The sequence below is a fragment of the Neomonachus schauinslandi genome, chromosome 5 (genome assembly GCF_002201575.2).
Source record: "Neomonachus schauinslandi chromosome 5, ASM220157v2, whole genome shotgun sequence".
NCBI lineage: Eukaryota > Metazoa > Chordata > Mammalia > Carnivora > Phocidae > Neomonachus > Neomonachus schauinslandi.
The window spans coordinates 99,926,492-99,948,103 of NC_058407.1; the positions used below are offsets into that span (position 1 = coordinate 99,926,492).

The window sequence follows — 21,612 nt, forward strand, 5'->3', positions numbered from 1 at the left end:
ATTTCATTTCCTGATTCCCTGCTTACCAATCAGCCTTCTAATTGTCAATTAACTTCTTAGGTATCATATTTCCGGGAACAGGGAATCATGACCAACAGAGATGAATGTATACTGGAAAAGCTGGAGTTCTCATTGTAAATTAATAAATTAGTGTCCAGTTTCATGACTGACTGTTGTGAGTTTGTGCCAAAGGACCTGGTTACATTTAGGTTCACTGACAAAACCAAGTTTTTAGACCTGTAAAGGGCAGACTAGACTCTCAGCCACAGTGATCCTGTGAATGTACCTGGTGAAGCCTTTCTCTATCAATTTCAACACCAGTCAAACTCATTTAGATCAACAACTTGAGGGAAAACAACAAACAAACAACTGTAGATTTGAGCTGTGAACTCCAGGGCTACAGCTACTATATTACAGCACTAAATATATCCCACAATTGTCCAAGTTTGTAAACAAGAACACAATCATAAAATATCTACCAAATTGCCATCTTGGTGAAAAGTGTCACCTGATTTAGCATTCTAATCATCCTCACATAGTTTGGAGGAGGGAGAAGGTAGGTGTTAATTGAGCTTCAATAAAACAATGTCAATTCATATTTCATTTATGGTTTACCGTCCCTAAAAAGCTGTCAAGGAGGCTGCATAAACAACGTTAAAGGATGGGCAAGTCAGGAAGAGAGCCGCAGGTGACGGTTTGATGCCCTAAATGCAATCAAAATACGTTGCTTTCAGGACTGTTTTTAAGTATCACATAAGTCTTTAAGTTTCACAATTCCCTCGGAAACTGAACAATAACTCAAAGAATCCCATCTTCTCCAGAATGTGGTGGACATCCTATTATCATTCCCTGGGAGCAAAATGAATGGTAATTCCAAAATAAGTGAGGAAATAAAGGAGATTGGGGGGGGGGGCGGGGATTCTGACAAAGGGCTTCATTTTATAAAATAATAAAGCTCAGGCAAGCCTCAAATTAATGAGAGCCTGACATCACTGATTCTCAGTTTTCCACAAAGACTCCCTAGAGCTGGTGGGCTGGTTACAGTTTGACGTTCCTGGGATAGACTGGCTGACCATAAGGTACAACCAGCAAGATCAGAATGGCTGCCTGAGATCTAATAGTTTGGCTAAAAATAATCTTCCTGGCATACAAAGTGATATCATAAGAAGATAAAGGTAAAATTTTAAAATCACACTTCTTAAAATATCAATTTAGTACACCAATGACCACCTCTCTTAGAATGATAGGTACAAATAGATGGGCACCTGACCCAAAAGGACTATCTTGTATTTTAATCCATTGTCCACCAGATGGCATAAATGTTCTCCACCTAATGTGCATCTGCGTCCACATCACTGTTGGAGTCTAAAAATCTTTACGACCTGTAGCTAGCTAAGCTGTTCACATACCCTGAAAAAAGAGTACCCTAATGAAACTAGTAAAAATAAAAGCAAAATATACCCAGTGAGAAAGAGTATCTTTTCAATAAATGGTGCTGGGACAACTGGATATCCACATGCAAAAGAATGAAGTTGGAACCTCATCTCACACCATATATAAAAATTAACTCAGAACAAATCATAGGAAGTGTAAGACTCTTAGAAGAAAACACAGGAGCAAGTCTTTATAACTTTAGGCAGGCATGGTTTCTTAGATATGACACCAAAAGTGCAAGAGACAAAAGAAAAAATAAATCAAAACTCTATGCTGAAAATGATACCATCAAGAAAGTAAAAAGACAACCCATAGAATTGAAGAAAATATTTACAAATAATATTTCTTTTCTTTTTTCTTTTTAAAGATTTTATTTGACAGAAAGAGACACAGCGAGAGAGGGAACACAAGTAAAGGGAGTGGGAGAGGGAAAACAGACTTCCCTCTGAGCAGGGAGCCCGATGCGGAGCTCGATCCCAGGACCCTGGGATCAAGGCCCGCATCGGGCTCCTCGCTCTGCGGGAGGCCTGCTTCCCCCTCTCCCACTCCCCCTGCTTGTGTTCCCTCTCTCGCTGTATCTATCTCTGTCAAATGAATAAATAAAAAAATCTTTAAAAAAATAAAAATAAAAATAAAAAAATAATAAAAATCGGTTTTCTCCATTTCTCCATGCCTCCAAAGAGAACATACAAAGAGCCACTAAATACATTTTAATGCTCCACATCATTAGTCATTAGGGAAATGCAAATCAAGACTACAGTGAGATACCACTTTGTACCCAATAAAATAGCTATAATCAAAGACAGACAATAATAATAAGTGTTGACAAGGATGTGGAGAAACAAGGCCCCAGAGAGAGTTGGTAGGAATGTGTACAATGGTTCAATGATGTTGGAAAACCGTCTGGCAGCTCCTTAACATGTGAAACAGAGAGTTACCATATGACCCAGGAACTCCACTCTTACCACCCGAGGTATATTAGGTATGCCTTGGGATACCCATAGATACATCAGCCAAGAGAAATGAAAGCATGTCTGCACAGAAACTTGTACACAGATATTCAAAGCAGCATTACCAGTAATAGCCAAAGAGTGAAAACAACTCCAATGTCGGTCAACTGATGAATGGATAAACAAAATATGGTGTAGCCACAACTAGGAATGTTATTCAACAATAAAAAGGTCTGAAGCACTGATAGAGGCAACAACCCGGATAAAACCTCTTCCTAAGTCAGAGAAGCCAGACACAAATGACCACGTATTATATGATTCCACTCAATACAAGCTCTAAAAATCATTTGTGCACTTTAACTGGGTGTATATTTACAGTATATGAATTAGATCTCAATAAAGCTGTTCAAAAATCTATACAGGACAAAAATAGCCATGTATAAATTATCTGTAAACCTAGGATTTTTAAACATTAAATCCTAAGATTATACTATCATGGGAAAAAAGACAAATATGAAAGAAACTAACCTACTCAGTACTACTGAAACCTGGACAATGAAAGAAAGAGTTAAGGGAAATGGTCTGTGTGGAAATAAGGTAAGATAAAACTTAAAACAAGAGTTACCTCGTGTGTCTAATATCATCCAAGGCAGGGAGTGGCCAGGCCAGATACTCACCTATCTCATTCCGTTGGCAGGTGTATCCCTTTAGTAGAGATGAATTAATTATACGATCACACATGATATTTATCATAAATATCATTTTACAAACTCCACTTGCTCTGATTTCAAACTCACCAGGCCACTTCTCTAATTGTAAACTTCCCACAGACTTATCTGATAGGATTGTGATGATCAGCCGATTCTGGTATATAGTTCATTAGAAATTAGTAAATTAATCCCCTGGTTTAGATTCATCACTAATGATACTGGTTAGTATGAACCAATCCTCATGAGACTTACGAACTTTGGCTGCTTTTAGCAAACTATTTCTCAGCCTACAAAGTTCATGACCAATGACTCTCAACCATGGGGACATTCCCAAAACAGGACTCCTAAGAGATTAATGCACTGTATACCTCAGGCAGAGGTGGGGAAAGTAAGGTTCCCTAGCCTCTCCCATCTCCACTGACAATCACTGCTAGATTAAGCCACTGTCTGTCATGGATATGGGAGCGCATGGTCTTGGGTAGGTTGGCATGCCCTGTACTGAGAGCCTTCCACCAAGATCCTACCAGCCTCTGAGGCCCAGACTGAGCAACAACCTAGCCTTCCTCAGTGCACCTCCATCTCAGCTCTAACTTCCATACTTTCAGATCCCCACATTCTATTATGTTATCCAATCTGACCTCACTTTACAGATAAAATAGTGGAACCCACAGAGTTTAAGAATCTTACCTAAAATCACCCAGCTAATTAATGGCAGAGTAAGAATCCGAACCAGAGTCTTCAGATTCCCAGCCCAATGCTTTATTCATTCTGTAGCACTGCCTTTGTTTCAGGCCATTTGAATGCTCAGCTTGCATTTGTGGAAATTCCCTTACCCCCTGCTGAGCAACCTCCTTCTTATGCCAGAGGCAGTGCTTCAGGCCCTTACGGTATTCTCACAGGCTATTTAACACCCTCATTTATAAGTCAGGTCCCAAGATTTTTTTGAATTTTAAAAAAATCCTATAAAATTTTACATCTTTATATTCATTGACTATCTCTGCAAGAATACATTAGAAGTCAGTGACAGAATCCGGGGGCGCCTGGGTGGCTCAGTCAGTTAAGTGTCTGACTCTTGATTTCAGCTCAGGCCATGTTCTCAGGGTCATGGGATCCAGTCCCGTGTGGGGCTTCCTGATCACCCAGAAGTCTGCTTCTCCCTCTGCCTGGCGCTCCCCCCCACTTGTGCTCTCTCTCTTGCTCTCTCTCTGACAAATAAATAAATAAAATCTTAAAAAAAAAAAAAAAAAGTCTGTGACAGTCTCTGGTAAAGAACTAAAAGCCAACTAGAGGAAGAGACTTCCCATGAAATACCTTTTCAGTATTACTGGAATCCTTACCATATTCTTTTATTGCCCATATAAAAACATAATTTTTAAAAAAGCCATGCCATGAAAAGGCCTACAAAATCCCAACATGTATACCATATACCTATCACACACAGCATTCTCATTGAAAAGAATAAACATTACCAAATATCTGAGCCACCTTTATTTTTTTCCAGTGTTAGAAAGGATTGCTTATTTCACACCCTTCACCTGACAACTTTACAGATAATGTGAGCAGAATGCTAGGTGGTTCCCTGCTTAGAGGCAGCCCATCTGGTGGAGAAGAATGCTGAGACAGCCACCTATAACTGCTTAGAAGTTTGTCGCCATTTTCCTGCGAGGTTGTGAAAAACTAGATTTGCTTAAAATGTCCCTCAGTCTCTTTATAAAGATTTTATTTATTTATTTTTAGAGAGAGAGAGTGCAGTGGGGGAGGGGCAGAGGGAGAAGGAGAGAGAGAATCTCAAGCAGTCTGCTGAGCACTGGCTCCAAGCGGAGCTCAATCACACAACCTTGAGATCATGATCTGAACTGAAATCAAGAGTTGGATGCTCAAGCGACTGAGCCACGCAGGTGCCCCTCCCTCAGTCTCTTTAAAGGAAGCCAGGTGGGGCGCCTGGGTGGCTCAGTTGGTTAAGCGACTGCCTTCAGCTCAGGTCATGATCCTGGAGTCCCGGGATCGAGTCCCACATCGGGCTCCCTACTCAGCAGGGGGTCTGCTTCTCCCTCTGCCCTCTTCCCTCTCGTGCTCTCTGTCTCTCATTCTCTCTCAAATAAATAAATAAAATCTTAAAAAAAAAAAAAAAAAAAAAGGAAGCCAGGTGAAGGGAGCCTACAGCTGCTATATTAACCTCCCCAGTGGTTTCAAGGAAGTCTATCTATAAAAAGCCCTAACGGGCGCCTGGGTGGCTCAGTCGGTTAAGCGTCTGCCTTCAGCTCAGGTCATGATCCCAGGGGCCTGGGATCGAGTCCCACATCGGGCTCCCTGCTCAGCGGGGAGTCTGCTTCTCCCTCTGCCTGCCGCTCCCCCTGCTTGTGCTCTCTCTGTGTCAAATAAATAAATATTAAAAAAAAAAAAAAAAAAGCCTTACTGCCAGGCTCCCCCAGGACAGGTCACCCATGCCAGGGTCTCCAGCCTTTGGAGCCCAAGCACCCTGGGGAACCCTAAGCCCGTAAGCAGATTTCACCGACACTCGCCAAGATGCATGGAGGGTGGGCTCTGTACACCGGCTATGCGGGCATTCCCGCGGGGGCCCACGGACAGGCAAGCTCTGTCCTGTGTGTGTCACCTGGACGCAGGGAGAGCCCGGGGCGGCTGGGGCCCAGAGGGCTAGGCCCACGGGTCCCTGTCCACAGTGGCCAGCCCTCTAGGGCCCTCACGGGGGGGTGGGGGATAGGGAGAAGCTGTGATGGTCATGTGCCCAGCCAGGTGGCTCCAGACGGCTCTGGACTGGCTGTGGCCACTGATACTGTTATTTAGACCCTTAAGCCACACCTAGGCGTCTGGAGCTAGGCGTCTGGAGCCACACCTGGGCGGCTGCTCCTCTCTGGACACACATGAGGCGGGCCAGGGGCCTGAGGAGGACGATGGAGGCTATCACAGCCACCTAGAAGCCAGAGGTCTCCTATGGTGGCAAAGACTTGCATACAGGGATCCCCGAAGACCACTGGGCAACGCTCCCCTTCCAGGCGCAGTTGAGGAGGCGGGAGCCCACCAGCTGGAGGGGCAGTGGAACGCAATGACAGCCCATTAGCGACATCGCCATGAAAGACCTAGAAGGTGCCATGCGGGGGTGGCCATACATGAGCGCGAGCACCAGAGCCTTCCCGGGGCGGGCATGGCATTCCAACCCGCCAGGGCCTCGCCCTACAGAGGGTGGCCCTGCACATCCCTGCATGCCACACAGTGACCTCTTTCCCAGTTTTTAAGGATTCCACCTTTCAAGCAAATTATTACACTAGAAGTCCCATTATTCATTCCCACATTAGACAAAACTTTAGAGGTATGTCTAGGCACCTACAGAGTCTAGACACTTTGTTAATGATCCTACATAGGTAGACTCAAGCTATAGGAAGTCCTGAATTTAAAAACATGCATATGAAACTGCAGAAAAGAAAGCAATAGATGTTGGGTACAGGTTCTAAACTGACTAACAATGATGATCATAGCAAATAACAATGTACAACTGTTCATTTATTTCTTCCTTCATTCAAATATTTAGGGAAGCATTAGTATGTGCCCAGCCCTATGCTAGGAACTTCTGATATAATGGTCATCACAAGTAGACTTGGCTCCTGTGCTCATGGTGCTTAGCCTAGTGGAGGAAACAAACACAAAACAAATCACTGAAAAACAGAATTAATATGTAGCTGAAAATTAGGACCCAGTGTTGTGAAGAAAATTGTGCTATAAGCAGTTGAGGCTTTAAGCAGCCCAGCAGCATGTTCAGATCTGCATTTTAGAAAAAGAAAAATATCTTATACTTAAATGAAATTACAGTGCAGGGAGGTATGTAAGGCAGCAGGACCAAATTACTACATAGAAATACAATGTTAACATTCTTCTAATTCTTAGGAAAGGTGCCAAGGAATTTTCAGTGATTAGAAATCCAAGGCCAGTTTTATGGCTGTGCTCCTGGAAGCACTTTGGTCTTGCAGAGCCCAGGGCCTTGGTTCAGCAAATACTACCTCCAGACACTGCTTAGTAACATCAAAGTCTTTTGCTTTCCTGCCTTTTTTCCAGGACCCTGCCGAGACGTCACAGTCAAGACTATCAGCATCATGGTCAGTATAGCTGTCCACTTACTTCAAAACAGGAGGGAGACTCCTGATTTACTCACCTGATTATCAAGCTTCAGCTGTCGAAGCTTCATGGTCTCATCTTCAAAGGCACTGTTTAAAAAAAAAAAAAAAAAAAAAAAAAGAAAAAAGCATGTAAAGAGAAAATTCTGTTACAACTATATCAATTTCATCTTTTCCATGTATCTACTCCTTTGGGCTGTTTGGAACCAATGGAAAGCATCCGTGTCTAGATGTTACCCACATCTGCAGGAGGACTTGCCATCCTTAATGCCACACTTATTCCACAGAGGACCTCAGGAGACTGAAATACCCAAAGAGTAGAAAATGATGTAGTATGGCACGAGAGTGGCTCAGTCAGTTAAGAGTCTGACTCCTGATTTCGGCTCAGGTTGTGATCTCAGGTTTGTGAGATCAAGCCCCACATGGGCATAGAGCCTGCTCAAGATTCTCTCTCTCCCTATCCCCCTGCCCTACCCCCCTCAAATAAATAAATAAATCTTAAAAAAAAAAAAAAAAAAGATGTAGAACACAGACCCTCATGCCTGCAGGGATTTTTTTTTTTAAACCGTATGTTGAGTACTTACTATGGGCCAGGCACAGTGAAGTACCTTACATGCACTATTTTATTAATTCCTCAAAACAACACTCTGAATTAGGTACTATTATTTTTCACACTTTGAAGCTGGACAAACAGACTTGGAGGTCCACGCATAAGGTTAAACAGCAGAAACAGACCGTAATCCAGGTCTTTTTCCAGAGTCTAAATTCCACCTAAAATTCAAATACATTTGTCTTCTGTTTTGGAGATAGTTCTAGGAAAGAGAGCATGAGACTATAAAGGGGCTCAGGGCAGGCTGCTCCCAGATATGTCAAAGTGGCACACTGATAATTCTCAAGTAAAGTTTACTCGAGAAACAGCCAATGCAGGCACATTCTGACACTCCTCTTTGTCCCCCTGAAAGCAGGAAATAAATTTCCCATGTGAAAGTTACCCTCCCTGTACCAGGAGGTAAAGAAACATCCTTATCACCAGAGACAGAATTCAAAGCCTAGAAGTCAGTGTACACAAACTCTGTTGAATTTCTTCACTAATTAGTACCCAGGACTAAGTTTCTTTGTCTTGTCAGTTCTTCACAAATTTATTGTTTCTTTTTCTAAAAGGTATATAAACCACCTGCTTTGGTTATTTCTAGGCCCATATCTACAAGACCTCCATACATGCAAAATTAAAATTCTTTTTCTCCTGTTAATGTCTTGTGTCAATTTAATTATTAGACCAGTCAAAAGAACCAAGATGGGCAGGGTAAAAATCTCCCCCACCCCCACAGCTGTGTATGGTGTCTTTTTTTTTTTTTAAGATTTTATTTATTTATTTGACAGAGAGAGACACAGTGAGAGAGGGAACACAAGCAGAGGGAGTGGGAGAGGGAGAAGAAGGCTTCCCACGGAGGAGGGAGCCCGATGCGGGGCTCGATCCCAGGACCCTGGGATCATGACCCGAGCCGAAGGCAGACGCCTAGCGACTGAGCCACCCAGGCGCCCCTGTGTATGGTATCTTACTACAGCCCACTGATTTCCTTAAGATCTAGGCAAGTCATTTAACTTATTTTCCAAGTTTGCCATTAATAACACATGGTGCCAGTCATGCAAGGACACTCTAAGTATGGATGAACAGACAAGACTTAACACCACTAGGAGACAGATTTGTTTGGTGGAAGAAAACAACGACAAAAATGGAATCAAATTACTGTCTCCAAATCCTTGAACTTTTCAAAAACTCTCTCAGAAGCTGTTTCTATTTTTGAAAATTTTCTAATTTAAGATTTTATTTTGTGACTCAGCGTTCTTGGAAAGAGTAGAGTATGAAACAAGGCAGAAATGGTTCTCAATTATTATTATTATTGTATTATAAATTTTTACTGGGAACCTTCTGTCAGAAAAACTATAAATACAAGGTCCTATTTAAGAAGACAAATTTCATGGCTACAAAAGGAAGCATGGCTTTTTTTGCATTTGAGGTAAAAATACCAAAGCATCTATCCACGGCTTAATGGTTTACCACTACCTTCACGTATTTTAGAAGGCGTTATGCATTTTAACAATGCATAGCAACTTGGAATTTACATACTATCTCCAAGGCTCCTCCTGCCTACTAACCTGTAAGCACATTTAATAATCCCTTAGATATACAGATGACATTCTGGTTCTCTGACAGTTCCCCTTTATTAATTTCCTTATAAACCATATGCTTAAAAAAAAAAAAAAAGCTGGGTATTCAAAATAAGTCATCTCCTTTTCCCAGTTCAAAAGAGGGACAAATGGGGGCGCCTAGGTGGCTCAGTCGTTAAGCGTCTGCCTTGGGCTCAGGTCATGATCCCAGGATCCTGGGATCGAGCCCCACATCGGGCTCCCTGCTCCACGGGAAGCCTGCTTCTCCCTCTCCCACTCCCCCTGCTTGTGTTCCCTCTCTTGCTGTGTCTCTCTCTGTCAAATAAATAAATAAAATATTTTTTAAAAAAGATTTTATTTATTCATTTGAGAGAGAGAGAGAGAGCACAAGTTGGTGGGGGGAGAGGCAGATTCCCCACTGAGCCGGGAGCCCAATGTGGGGCTCAATCCCAGGACCTGGAGATCATGACCTGAGCCAAAGGCAGACGCTTAACCAGTTGAGGCACCCAGGCGCCCCTCAGCTCAGGTGTTGATCTCAGGGTCGTGAGTTTCAGTCCTGTATTGGGTTCGCTCTGGGTGTGGAACCTACTTTATAAAAAAAAAAAGAGGGACAAATAAACAAAAATGTCATATATGATATATACAGGCCTTGATTTCGTGGGCCCCTAACATTTCTCCTAGATATGTTCCTGTTTTCCTTAGTGTTTTTAACCCTAATTCACATATTTTAAAATCTTAGCTTTATGAATATAGTGCTAGAACGTTATTAGTATTCAGTGGATATTAGTATAAATTTGAAAAAATTCTACATAAAACAGCTAAGATGCGGCACCTGGGTGACTCAGTTGGTTAAACGTTGGACTCTTGGTTTCGGCTCAGGTCAAGATCTCATGGGTCGTGAGAGCCCGTGAGCCTGTGTGGGGCTCTGCACTCAGCAGGGAATCTGCTTGAAGATTCTCTCTCTCTCTCCCTTTGCCCCTCCCCCCATAGTCTCTCTCTAAAATAAATAAATCTTTTTCTTTTTAAAGAAAATGATTAAGACAAAAAATTATGAATATAAATATATATAGGGTAACATGGTATAAAATGCACTGTTAGGTACTAGTATTTTCAACAGCTACTATGAATCTTGTTTTTCCTCTACCTCACTCTGCTCTCAACACTAAACCAGAACTGCAAAATCCCCTGGCATGTAAAAGAAATCATCTTATCCCACCCCCTCACCCCATCCCTCCACACACACACACACACACACACACACAATGCTAAAACCTCCTCAATCATGGTAAATTCTGACACACAACTAAAGTCCTCAAACATTTCTCTTAAGGCCTCTAATAGTGAGGAAACCAGCTGTATCTTCAATTCCTATCTTGACACCACTTAATTCCTTTCATCAAGCCTGGGCAAGCTGAACAATTTAAATAAACAGGTTTTGTTTTGACCTGAACCAAAGAGGCACTAAGAAGATGCTATATAATTGTAACATTTAGATACTTCCTATACATCAAAAGCTATACTTTCTTTGAGCTCTAGTTTTAAATTATAATTTAGCAGAAATAACAGATATTTTATATACTTATATTAATCTAAACTAGAATTTCTAGTCTAACCTGGAATATGATCTTATAAAATTTGCATTTTTTCCTTTAATATTCTCTACTTCCTTTCAAATGAAGTTGTTTAATAGCAAGCCTGACCAAGGCCGGTTAGTAAAGCAACACAAAACAGAAAGAATTCCTACAGAGTAAAAGAAATGGAATTACTGTATTTCCTCCCATTTTTCTCATGGAAAATTTCCTATTTACTTGATACAAACAGGGAAAATCCTAAACATACATCTTAGAAAAATCAATCCAACATTCGAGGGTGGCATATATTTATGCCCATAGAACACGATTCTCTTGAAGTACTCTCCATTATATATATGTGCATCATATATATGTATCATATAGCATAATATATATTTACCATATATAATGCAATGCTCATCACGATAAGTATAGTCACCATATCTCTCACCATAGAACATTATTACATTTTTTACTATATTCTCTATGCTATACTTTTTATCCTCATGACTTATTTTATAATAAGATGTTTGTATCTGTTAATGCTCTTCACCTATTCACCCTATTATTTCTTTAATTGAAAGGATTTTTGAGATAATATTGTGTTACAAGAAGATTGTTGGTGCCAAACACTTTTTGTACAATTTTTTCTTTCTAGTGTTTTTCTTCATCGATTATAAAAACAATGCATACCCATTTTATAAATTTTGAAAAAAATTATAAAGAAAATGAAAGTCTCTTTATAATCCTACCATCTTGAGATATAATCCCTGCTAACAAGGAAACAAACACCTTTACGAGTATTTCTATACATTTTTATATATTTGAAATAATATTTATGATTTTTGTACCATTTTCACTCAAGATTATATCATAAGCATCTTTTATGTTATTATATAGGTTTTTGAAATATAATATTAAATGGCTATATAATAGTCTATCACATGGACTTTCCATAAATTTTTTTCTTCTTTTTTTTATTATGGTAAAGACATGTACCATAAAATGGAACATTTTAACCATTTTTAAGTGGACAGTTCAGTAGTGTTGAGTACATTTACGTTGTTGTTTGCATACAAATTTTTATAGCATCATTATTCACAAGAGCCCAAAAGTAGAAACCTCTCAAGTGTCCATCAACTAATGAACAAGTAAACAAAATCTGGTTTATCTATATAATGAAGTATTATTCAGCCATAAAAAGGAGTAGGTACTGAAACATGGGAGAACCTAGAAAACATTATGCTACATGAAAGAAGCCAATCAACAAAAGACCACACATATTGTATGATTCTGGTCTTTTTAAAGATTTTATTTATTTATTTCACAGAGAAGGAGATTTAAGAGAGAGAGAATGAGCAGGGGGAGGGGCAGGCAGAGGGTAGAGGGAGAAACAGGCTTCCTGCAGAGCAAGGAGTCTGATGCAGGGCTCGATCCCAGGACCCTGGGACCCTGACCTGAGCCAAAGGCAGACGCTTAACCAACAGAGCCACCCAGATGCCCCTATATGATTCCGTTTTTATGAAGTGTCCAGAATAGGCAAATTTATAAAGGCAGAAAATAGATTAGTGATTGCTTAGGGTCTTGGAGGGATGAAAGTTGGGGGATGATAGCTAAAGGGCATGGGATAGCTTTTTGAAGTGATGAAAATGTCCTAAAATTAACTGTGGTGATGGCTGCACACTTTAGTGAATATACTAATAACCAGTGAAGTGTGTATACTTTAAAGGGGCGTATTGTATGGTATATGAATTACATTTCAATAAAGCTGTTATTATAAAAAAAAATCCATGAGTCTATACTAATTCTAAATAAATAAATGGTATAACAAAGATCTTTGTTACAGAATGCCAACTAATAAACATAGAATGAATAATAGAAGTAGAATATCATGACTTTATAACCACCATATTAATAATTGACTCTTGCAAGAAACATTGATGGATCCTATAACCATTGAGTGAAGCAGGATATTCAACACAATCTCAAGTATCTCCCCCACAGATTATATTAATTACAAAGAGGAAAAGGTAATATTACAATGAGGAAATCTGGCAGACATCACCTTAACCTAATGAAGGGATACAGCAACTATGTTGGGACAGACTGACATATGGTATTCCCTGATGTGATGTACTGAAAAGAGTACAATATAATGTATGCAACATTCCTGCCAACAATGTTTATCTTAAATCTATTCAAGAGGAAACAAACCAAATGGAGGGAAATTCTGCAAGACAACTCTCATGATTCTTCAAAAACATCAAGAGAGATGAAAAAAATAGTTCTAGGTTAGAGTGGAGGAGATTTAAGAGATTTCTGGCTCTCTGTATATTTTAAGAGAAAATATACACAGGGTCACCTGGGTGGTTCAGTCGGTTAAGCATCTGCCTTTGGCTCAGGTCATGATACCAGGGTCCTGGGATCGAGCCCCGCATCCGGCTACCTGCTTGGCCAGATGCCCCACGTTGGTGGTATTCTTGCCAAAAATGCACAGCCTTAATTTAATCATAGCAAACAGCAGAGGAACCCAAACTGAGAAACACGCTAACAAAATAAATGGCCAGTACTCTTCAAAAGGGTGAAGATCAAAAGGGATGAAGGGGAGTGGGAGGTCCGGCTCCCCGTTAGGGGATGAATAAGTCACGGGGATGAAAGGTACAGCATAGGGAATGTAGTCAATGGTACTGTAACAGCATTGTATGGTGACAGATGGGAGCTATGCTTGTGGTGAGCAGAGCACAGAGTTGTTGAATCACTATATTGTACACCTGAAACTAATGGAACACTGTGTGTCAACTATACTTTGATTTTTAAAAAAGCCTCAGGATCAAGAAAGGCAAAGAAAGACTGAGATGCTACCTAGGTTGGAGAAGGTTGGAGAAGACTAAAGAAACATGACAACTAAGTAGACTACGGGATCCTGGATTTGGATCCCAAACTATTAAGAGACATTAGCGGGAAAACTGGCAAAACTCCAAAAAGACCTGTGGATTAGTTAATGGTACTGAATCAGTATTAATGTCCTGGTTTTGGTAACTTACTATATGGTTAAGTAAGATACTAACATTAGGGGAAACTTGGTCAAGGAATTCTCTTATCTTTTTACAACTTTTTTGTACATCTAATTTAAAAGATTATTTAATGTGAGATAATAAAAAACGTTAATAAGCAGTGACTCTAGGTAAAAGGCATAGGTTATCAATTTACTTTTCTTGCTAGATTTCAGCATATTAAAATTTTTTCAAAATAAGAAACTAGAGGGAAAAAAAACAAGAAAACAGACATTTTGTGTAATGCGCATTTCAGGGTACACTTAAAAATCCACATGCCCTTTAATCTAGCACCTAATTTACACACACAGTATTTCTAAGGAATGGAGATGGTATGGAACAATGACGAAATTTACCCAAGACAAATCTGAGACACTTAGAGCCTACTTTAAAACGTTACTCACTGAATTGCTAGTCTAGAGCTGGACCCAACAGACCATGTTGCCAAATAGTTTGAAGCATTTAATAACGTATCAACGACCTACTAGATTCTAGGATCACTCTACACTTTTAACATTCCTATCAAGTTCTCTCAGCGCGCAAAAAAAAAAAAGGAATAAACTTTTCGAACACAAAGTCCATTGCTGCTATCCAGTCAGGGAAGGCTTCTTGCTGCCTCCTACATGGTGCCAGATAATCAGGATGCTGTAATCAGCACTTAGCTGCAATTTGGCCAGTGATGCAGGAGGCTAAACAGGCTCCTTCTGTGGTACTGGAGAGAGTAAACAACACCCTTGCCAGAAACGCAGCAGGCTAAGACTTGCAAAACTGAAGGCTGTGAGCAGTCCGTGGCTTTTCTCATAGTAACTTGAGTGAGCACTTCCTTTGCTGATTATAATATTGCTTCATAATATCACAAATGATACTTTTTAGTCTCAGGAATTAGTTAAGAAAGGAGAAGGAAAGGCTTACCCTACTTTATTTTAATAAATGCAATAAATGCCAATGTGGATTGAGAAAGGGGACAACTTAGAAGGCAATTCATATTTATTTTAGTTAGAGGCATTCATAATTGTAAATCTTTAGTCATTAGCTGCCTGTATGGAGTTACAATAAAAACAATTTATGAAAATCTGGTTCAACACTATCAGGAACAAATGTACTATGTGTGCTAAGGAATTATTAAAAAGGTGATATTACAGGGGCTCTTGGGTGGCTTAGTCGGTAAGCGTCTGCCTTCGGCTCAGGTCATGATCCCGGGGTCCTGGGATCGAGCCCCGCATCGGGCTCCCTGCTCGGCGGGAAGCCTGCTTCTCCCTCTCCCACCCCCCCTGCTTGTGTTCCCTCTCTCGCTGTGCCTCTCTCTCTGTCAAATAAATAAATAAAACCTTTAAAAAAAAAAGGTGATATTACAGGAAAGATGAAGGAAAAAAGGTTTAGTAACTGAAGACAAGTAATTACATAAAGCAACATAATTTTTAAATTCTTATATCTAGTCAGTTATTCATACTTAATCAAAGATTTGACTCCCACTTCTGGGAGAAAAACTGTAGGCTTGATTATGCCTTTTACTTAAATACACATACTTCATAAAAAAAAAAACTTTTAGTGAGACTACATCAAGGTAAAAAGTTTCTGCACAGCAAAGGAAACAATAAACAGAATGAAAAGGTAACCTATTGAATGGAAGGAAATATTTGCAAATCATATAGCTGATAAGGGGTTAAAATCCAAAATAAATAAAGAACTCGTACAATAGCAAAAAACCCCCAATAATCTGATTTGAAAATAGGCAGAAGATCTGAATACACATTTTTCCAAAGACGGACAGATGGCCAACAGGTACATGAAAAAGTGCTCAATATCACTGATCATCAGCAAAATGCAAATGAACACCACAGTGAGATATCACCTCACATCTGTCAGAATGGCTAATATCAAAAAGACAAGAGGGGCACCTGGGTGGCTCAATTGGTTAAACAGCTGCCTTCAGTTCAGGTCATGACCCCAGGGTCTTGGGATCAAGCCCCAGCGGCAGGATCCCTGCTTGGCGGGGAGCCTGCTTCTCCTTCTGCCCCGCTTGTGCGCTCTCACTCTCTCAAATAATAAAATCTTTTTTTTTTTTAAGATTTTATTTATTTATTTGACAGAGAGAGAGACACAGCGAGAGAGGGAACACAAGCAGGCAGAATGGGAGAGGAGAAGCAGGCTTCCTGTGGAGCAGGGAGCCCGATGGGGGGCTCGATCCCAGGACCCCGGGATCATGACCTGAGCCAAAGGCAGACGCCTAATCTTTTTTTTTTTTTTTTTTTTTTTTTCCAGTTTATTTATTTTTTTATTCTTATGTTAATCCCCATACATTACATCATTAGTTTTAGATGAAGTGTTCCATGATTCATTGTTTGTGCATAACACCCAGTGCTCCATGCAGAACGTGCCCTCCTCAGTACCCACCACCAGGCTAACCCATCCTCCCACCCCCCTCCCCTCTAGAACCCTGTTTGTTTTTCAGAGTCCATCGGGCAGACGCCTAATCTTAAAAAAAAAAAAAAAGACAAGAAATAACAAGTGTTGTTGAGGATGTGGAGAAAAGGGAACCCTATGCACTGCTGGTGAGAATGTAAATTGGTGCAGCCACTGTGGAAAACAGTATGGAGGTTCCTTAAAAAATTAAAAATAGAGCCTGGGTGGCTCAGTCGGTTAAGTATCTGCCTTTGGCTCAGGTCATGATCCCGGGGTCCTGAGATGGAGCCCCATGTCAGGCTCCCTGCTCAGTGGGGAGTCTGCTTCTCCCGCTCTCTCTACCCCTTCCCTTGACTTGTTCTCTCCCTCTCTCTCAAATAAATAAATAAAAATCTTTTAAAAAGCTTTAAAAGAGCTTCCATATGATCCAATAATTCTATTTCTGGGTATTTATCTGAAAAAGAAAAGCCTTAACTTGAAAAGATACATGCACCCCATGGTCACTGCAGCATTATTTACAATAGCCAAATAGTAAAGCAAAGAAAACACAAATACTGTATTATCTCACTTATCTGTGGAATCTAAAACAAACAAACAAAATAAAAAACCAAGCTCATAGACAGAGAGAACAGACTGGTGGTTGCCAGAGGCAGATGGGGACTAGGCAAAATGGGTGAAGGGGATCAAAGGGTTATAAAATAAATAAATTATAAAATAAGTAAGTCATGGAGATGTAATGTATGGTTAATAATAATGTATTGCATATTGGAAAGTTGCTAAGAGAGATCTTTAAAGCATTCATCACAAGAAAAAAACAAATTTTGTAACTATATGGTTATGAACATCAACTACACTTACTGCGGTGATCATTTCACTTTTACGTACAAATACTGAATCATTATGTTGTACACCTGAAACTAATATAATGTTACGTATCAATCATACCTCAATAAAAAATATTTTCTCCTCATCTGAGGCTGGCCCCTTAAATTTCATAAGAATATCTTTTGCAGCACAAAAGCCCCAGATGAGGAGAAAATATTTGCAAAATACATATCTAACACAGGATTTATATTTAAAATCAAAAGTAGGCTTATCAGTTTACTAAGAAGACAACCCAATTAAAAATTGGACAAAAGGTTTCAACATTGATTTCACAAAAGAAGAAATATGAATGGTCAATAAGTACAAGGAAAGACGCTCAATATGATGAGTCATTACGGAAATGCATATTAAAACCACAATGAAATATCAATACATAACCAATGGAAAGGCTAGAAATTAAAGACTGACCATCAGTGTTGGTGAGGATGTAGAGCAACTTGAACTCACATGGCTGGTCAACCAGCAGGTATATGCAAAATGCACAACCACTTTCAGGTACTTTCTTTAAAATGCCAAACATATACCAACTATTTGATCCAAGCACTCCACTCTGAAATTTACCTAAGACATCATGAAGGCATATGTCCACAAAAACAAAAACAAAAAACAAAACTATCCATGGATGTTCACAGCAGCTTTATTTTTTTTTTTTAGCAGCTTTATTTGTATTAGCCAAAACGTGAAAACGACCCAAATGTCCATCATCGGATGAATAGATAAATTTTATGAGGGATACTGGGCGCCTGGGTGGCTCAGTCGTTAAGCGTCTGCCTTTGGCTCAGGTCATGATCCCAGGGTCCTGGGATCGAGCCCTGCATCATGCTCCCTGCTCTGCGGGAAGCCTGCTTCTCCCTCTCCCACTCCCCCTGCTTGTGTTCCTTCTCTCACTGTTGTCTCTGTCAAATAAATAAATAAAATCTTTAAAAATATATATTTAAAAAAAATTTATGAGGGATACTATCTGGCCATATATAGGAAAAAACTACTGATACACACGACAAAATGGACGAATATCAACATCATTCTGCTAAGTACAAGAAAGAGAACACACTGTAAGATGACACTTAGAAGATACAAATTCTAGAAGATACAAACTAATCAGTAGTAACAAAAAGCAGTGGGTATCTGAGAGTAAGAAGGAAGGATAGATTATAAAGGGGCAAAAGGAAACTTTTGGGGTTCATTATCTTGACTGTAGTGATGGTTTCACAGGGGTATACATGTGTCAAAACTCATCAACATGTACAGTTCAAATGTGGGGTTTGATGTATGTCAATTATAAATCTACTTTTTAAATCCACCTACAACGGGAGTTAAACAAGTAAATAATTCAGTCCAGTTTCAACTACAGCATGGGTGTCAATATAATGTTAAACCAATGCAAATTATATATATTAAGCTTTTGCAAACTATAATGATGGAAAATCTCCAACAGGGGCGCCTGGATGGCTCAGTCGTTAGGCATCTGCCTTTGGCTCAGGTCATGATCCCAGGGTCCTGGGATCAAGCCCCACATCAGGTTCCCTGCTCAGCGGGAAGCCTGCTTCTCCCTCTCCCACTCCCCCTGCTTGTGTTCCTGCTCTCGCTATCTCTCTGTCAAATAAATAAATAAAATCATAAAAAAAAAAAAAGAGAAAAATCTCCAACACATTAAATGTTAAATATAACTCCAATGTGCTCCCATGCACATACTTCAGGCCTTTTATAAATATTTGGAAATAAAGATCTAAGATCAGGCTTGCCTCAAAAATATGCACAATAAATAAGCACGCAAGTTGGAGGGGTGCCTGCTGGCTCAGGTGGAAGAGCATGTGACTCGATCTCAAGGTCGTGAGTTCAAGCCCCATATTGGGTTGTAGAGATTATTTAAGTAAACAAACTTAAAAAAAATTTTTTTAAAGCATGTAAGTTGGAGAATAAAACATACCATATGAATTAGGTTTCAGCTACTCTGTTACTCCTCTCCTAAGAGAGCCCAAGGGCCACAGAGTTCTTTCCTTAGGTGAGGTAACAATTTGAGAAGCAAATTCTCATCCTCCTCTCCAACTGTACTCATAAAAATACACATGCTCCGGGCGCCTGGGTGGCTCAGTTGGTTAAGCGACTGCCTTCGGCTCAGGTCATGATCCTGGAGTCCCAGGATCGAGTCCCACGTCGGGCTCCCTGCTCAGCAGGGAGTCTGCTTCTCTCTCCGACCCTCCCCCTCTCACGCTCTATCTCATTCTCTCTCTCAAATAAATAAATAAAATCTTTAAAAAAAAAAATACACATGCTCCATCTCTCTTCCTATCACAGAGGAAGATGTTCCTTTACATAAAGTGAACTCTGATACTGGTGAACTGATTCTGGCCCCTGTTTCCCCAGAATTACAATGAATACTACTCCTCTATCTTCAGCCTCTCCATCTCTAGTAGCTTCTTTCCTCGGCTCATAATAATTCTTTAAAAAGCTACCTTCCTAGACTTTATCTATCTATAAAGCTATTAATCAATCTCCACTTCCCATCATCATCAAATAACTTCAAGATAATCAACACTTGCTGTCACTATTTCAACTATAATTACCTTCTCAACTCATTGCAGTCTGGCTCTATTCCCTCATTCTCCTGAAACTCATCCTCTAATTGCCAAAAATAATAGTTTGTTTTTACCTTTCATCCCTGCTTGACTTGCCTGAAGTACTTGACAAAAAAAACCCACCAGCTCCTTACTGAAACTCTCTCCTCTCTTGTTTTCTTGAAAACTCCTTAGTTCTACTCTTACCTAGCTGCTCCTTTCACTAAATTCAGTCAGCAACTATTAAGCATGCCCTAAATACCAGGCACTGAGGTAGGCACTAAGGATACAGGAATGAACAAGGAATTAGTTTCAGCCTTCACGATACTTACACCCCTTTACTTTCCGTCCTCTTCCATTGACCATTATTGTAGTCAGAATTACATGCTGATCTACAGGCCTGTCCTATGTCATCTATCTATTGCCATGACTGATAACCCCAAATCTTTATCTCTGGCAGCCACACTAAACTTGGCCCTAATATCTAGTTGACCCCGAACCAAGCACATATGGGGCAGACTCCAAGCAATCCTGGCAAGACTAAAAACCAAACTGAGATTTCAGCTGCTGTCTTCCAGCCCAGTTTGCAGTTAAAGAGATCAAATAAATGATCTACCTTTAAACAAACCAACCGAAAAAAAAAAATCAACAGTCTTCATGGGAAAATAACAGAATCCAGAGTCTTTACAATGTACCATGCATAATGTTCAGTACACAATAAAAAATTATTCCATATCCAAAGAAACAGGAAAAATATGATATATCAGTAGATATTATCCAATCTGAAGAACAGGGAAGAAAACTGTTTTTTAAAACATGAAGAGAGAGGAACAATTTTCTGGATTAAAAAAGAAAAATTTAAGGGGTGCCTGGGTGGCTCAGTCATTAAGCGTCTGCCTTAGGCTCAGGTCATGGTACCAGGGTCCTGGGATCGAGCCCCACATTGGGCTCCCTGCTTTACGGGAAGCCTGCTTTTCCCTCTCCCACTCCCCCTGTTTGTGGTCTCTCTCTCACTATGTCTCTCTCTGTCAAATAAATAAAATCTTTAAAAAAAATTTTTTCAAGTATATCCCCACCTTAGTAAAAGGGCCTAGCCTATGCTTTGCTTCTTGACTTAGGAATCTTGTGGTGAGCATTAGTTATTACACTGAGCTCTCATATTATCACTGTTCCACAGCCTATAAAAGTGCTACGGAGTAATGCTTTTTAAATAAAACATACATATTGACTAAATAAATAAATATCTTTGTACAGCTTCACAGTAACTCTGTGATAAATGAAACATCTCTTTAAAAATGTCATTGTAAAAACAATTTTCTCTATGGGAATAAATGACCTGCCATTGAATAAAAAGCCCCTGAAGGGCGCCTGGGTGGCTCAGTTGGTTAAGCGACTGCCTTCGGCTCAGGTCATGATCCCAGGGTCCTGGGATCGAGTCCCGCATCGGGCTCCCTGCTCTGCGGGGAGCCTGCTTCTCCCTCTCCCACTCCCCTGCTTGTGTTCCCTCTCTCGCTGTGTCTCTCTCTGTCAAATAAATAAATAAAATCTTTAAAAAAAAAAAAAAAAAGCCCCTGAAAATCTAAAACAAACAAACAAAAAAACCCCACATACCCCTAAGTTCAAGTCTCACTTTTTCTATGAAAAAGTCCTCAATTTCTCCATAATAATTTCCTCTGTTCTACTTCAACAGTGCTTTGAACATTTCTAAATTATACTTATCCTGAATATCCTGATGGTATGTTTGTATCAGTTTCC

General features: G+C 40.0%; 1 protein-coding gene across 1 annotated transcript in view; it reads right to left on the reverse strand.

Moving 5' to 3' along the window:
- TULP3 (TUB like protein 3) overlaps nt 1–21,612 on the reverse strand; it is a 60,913-nt gene that overhangs the window by 18,482 nt on the left and 20,819 nt on the right. Inside the window, exon 2 of the mRNA XM_021690653.1 lies at nt 7,260–7,311. Within this exon, the coding sequence (XP_021546328.1) occupies nt 7,260–7,311 (52 nt within the window). The remainder of the gene's footprint in view (nt 1–7,259; nt 7,312–21,612) is intronic.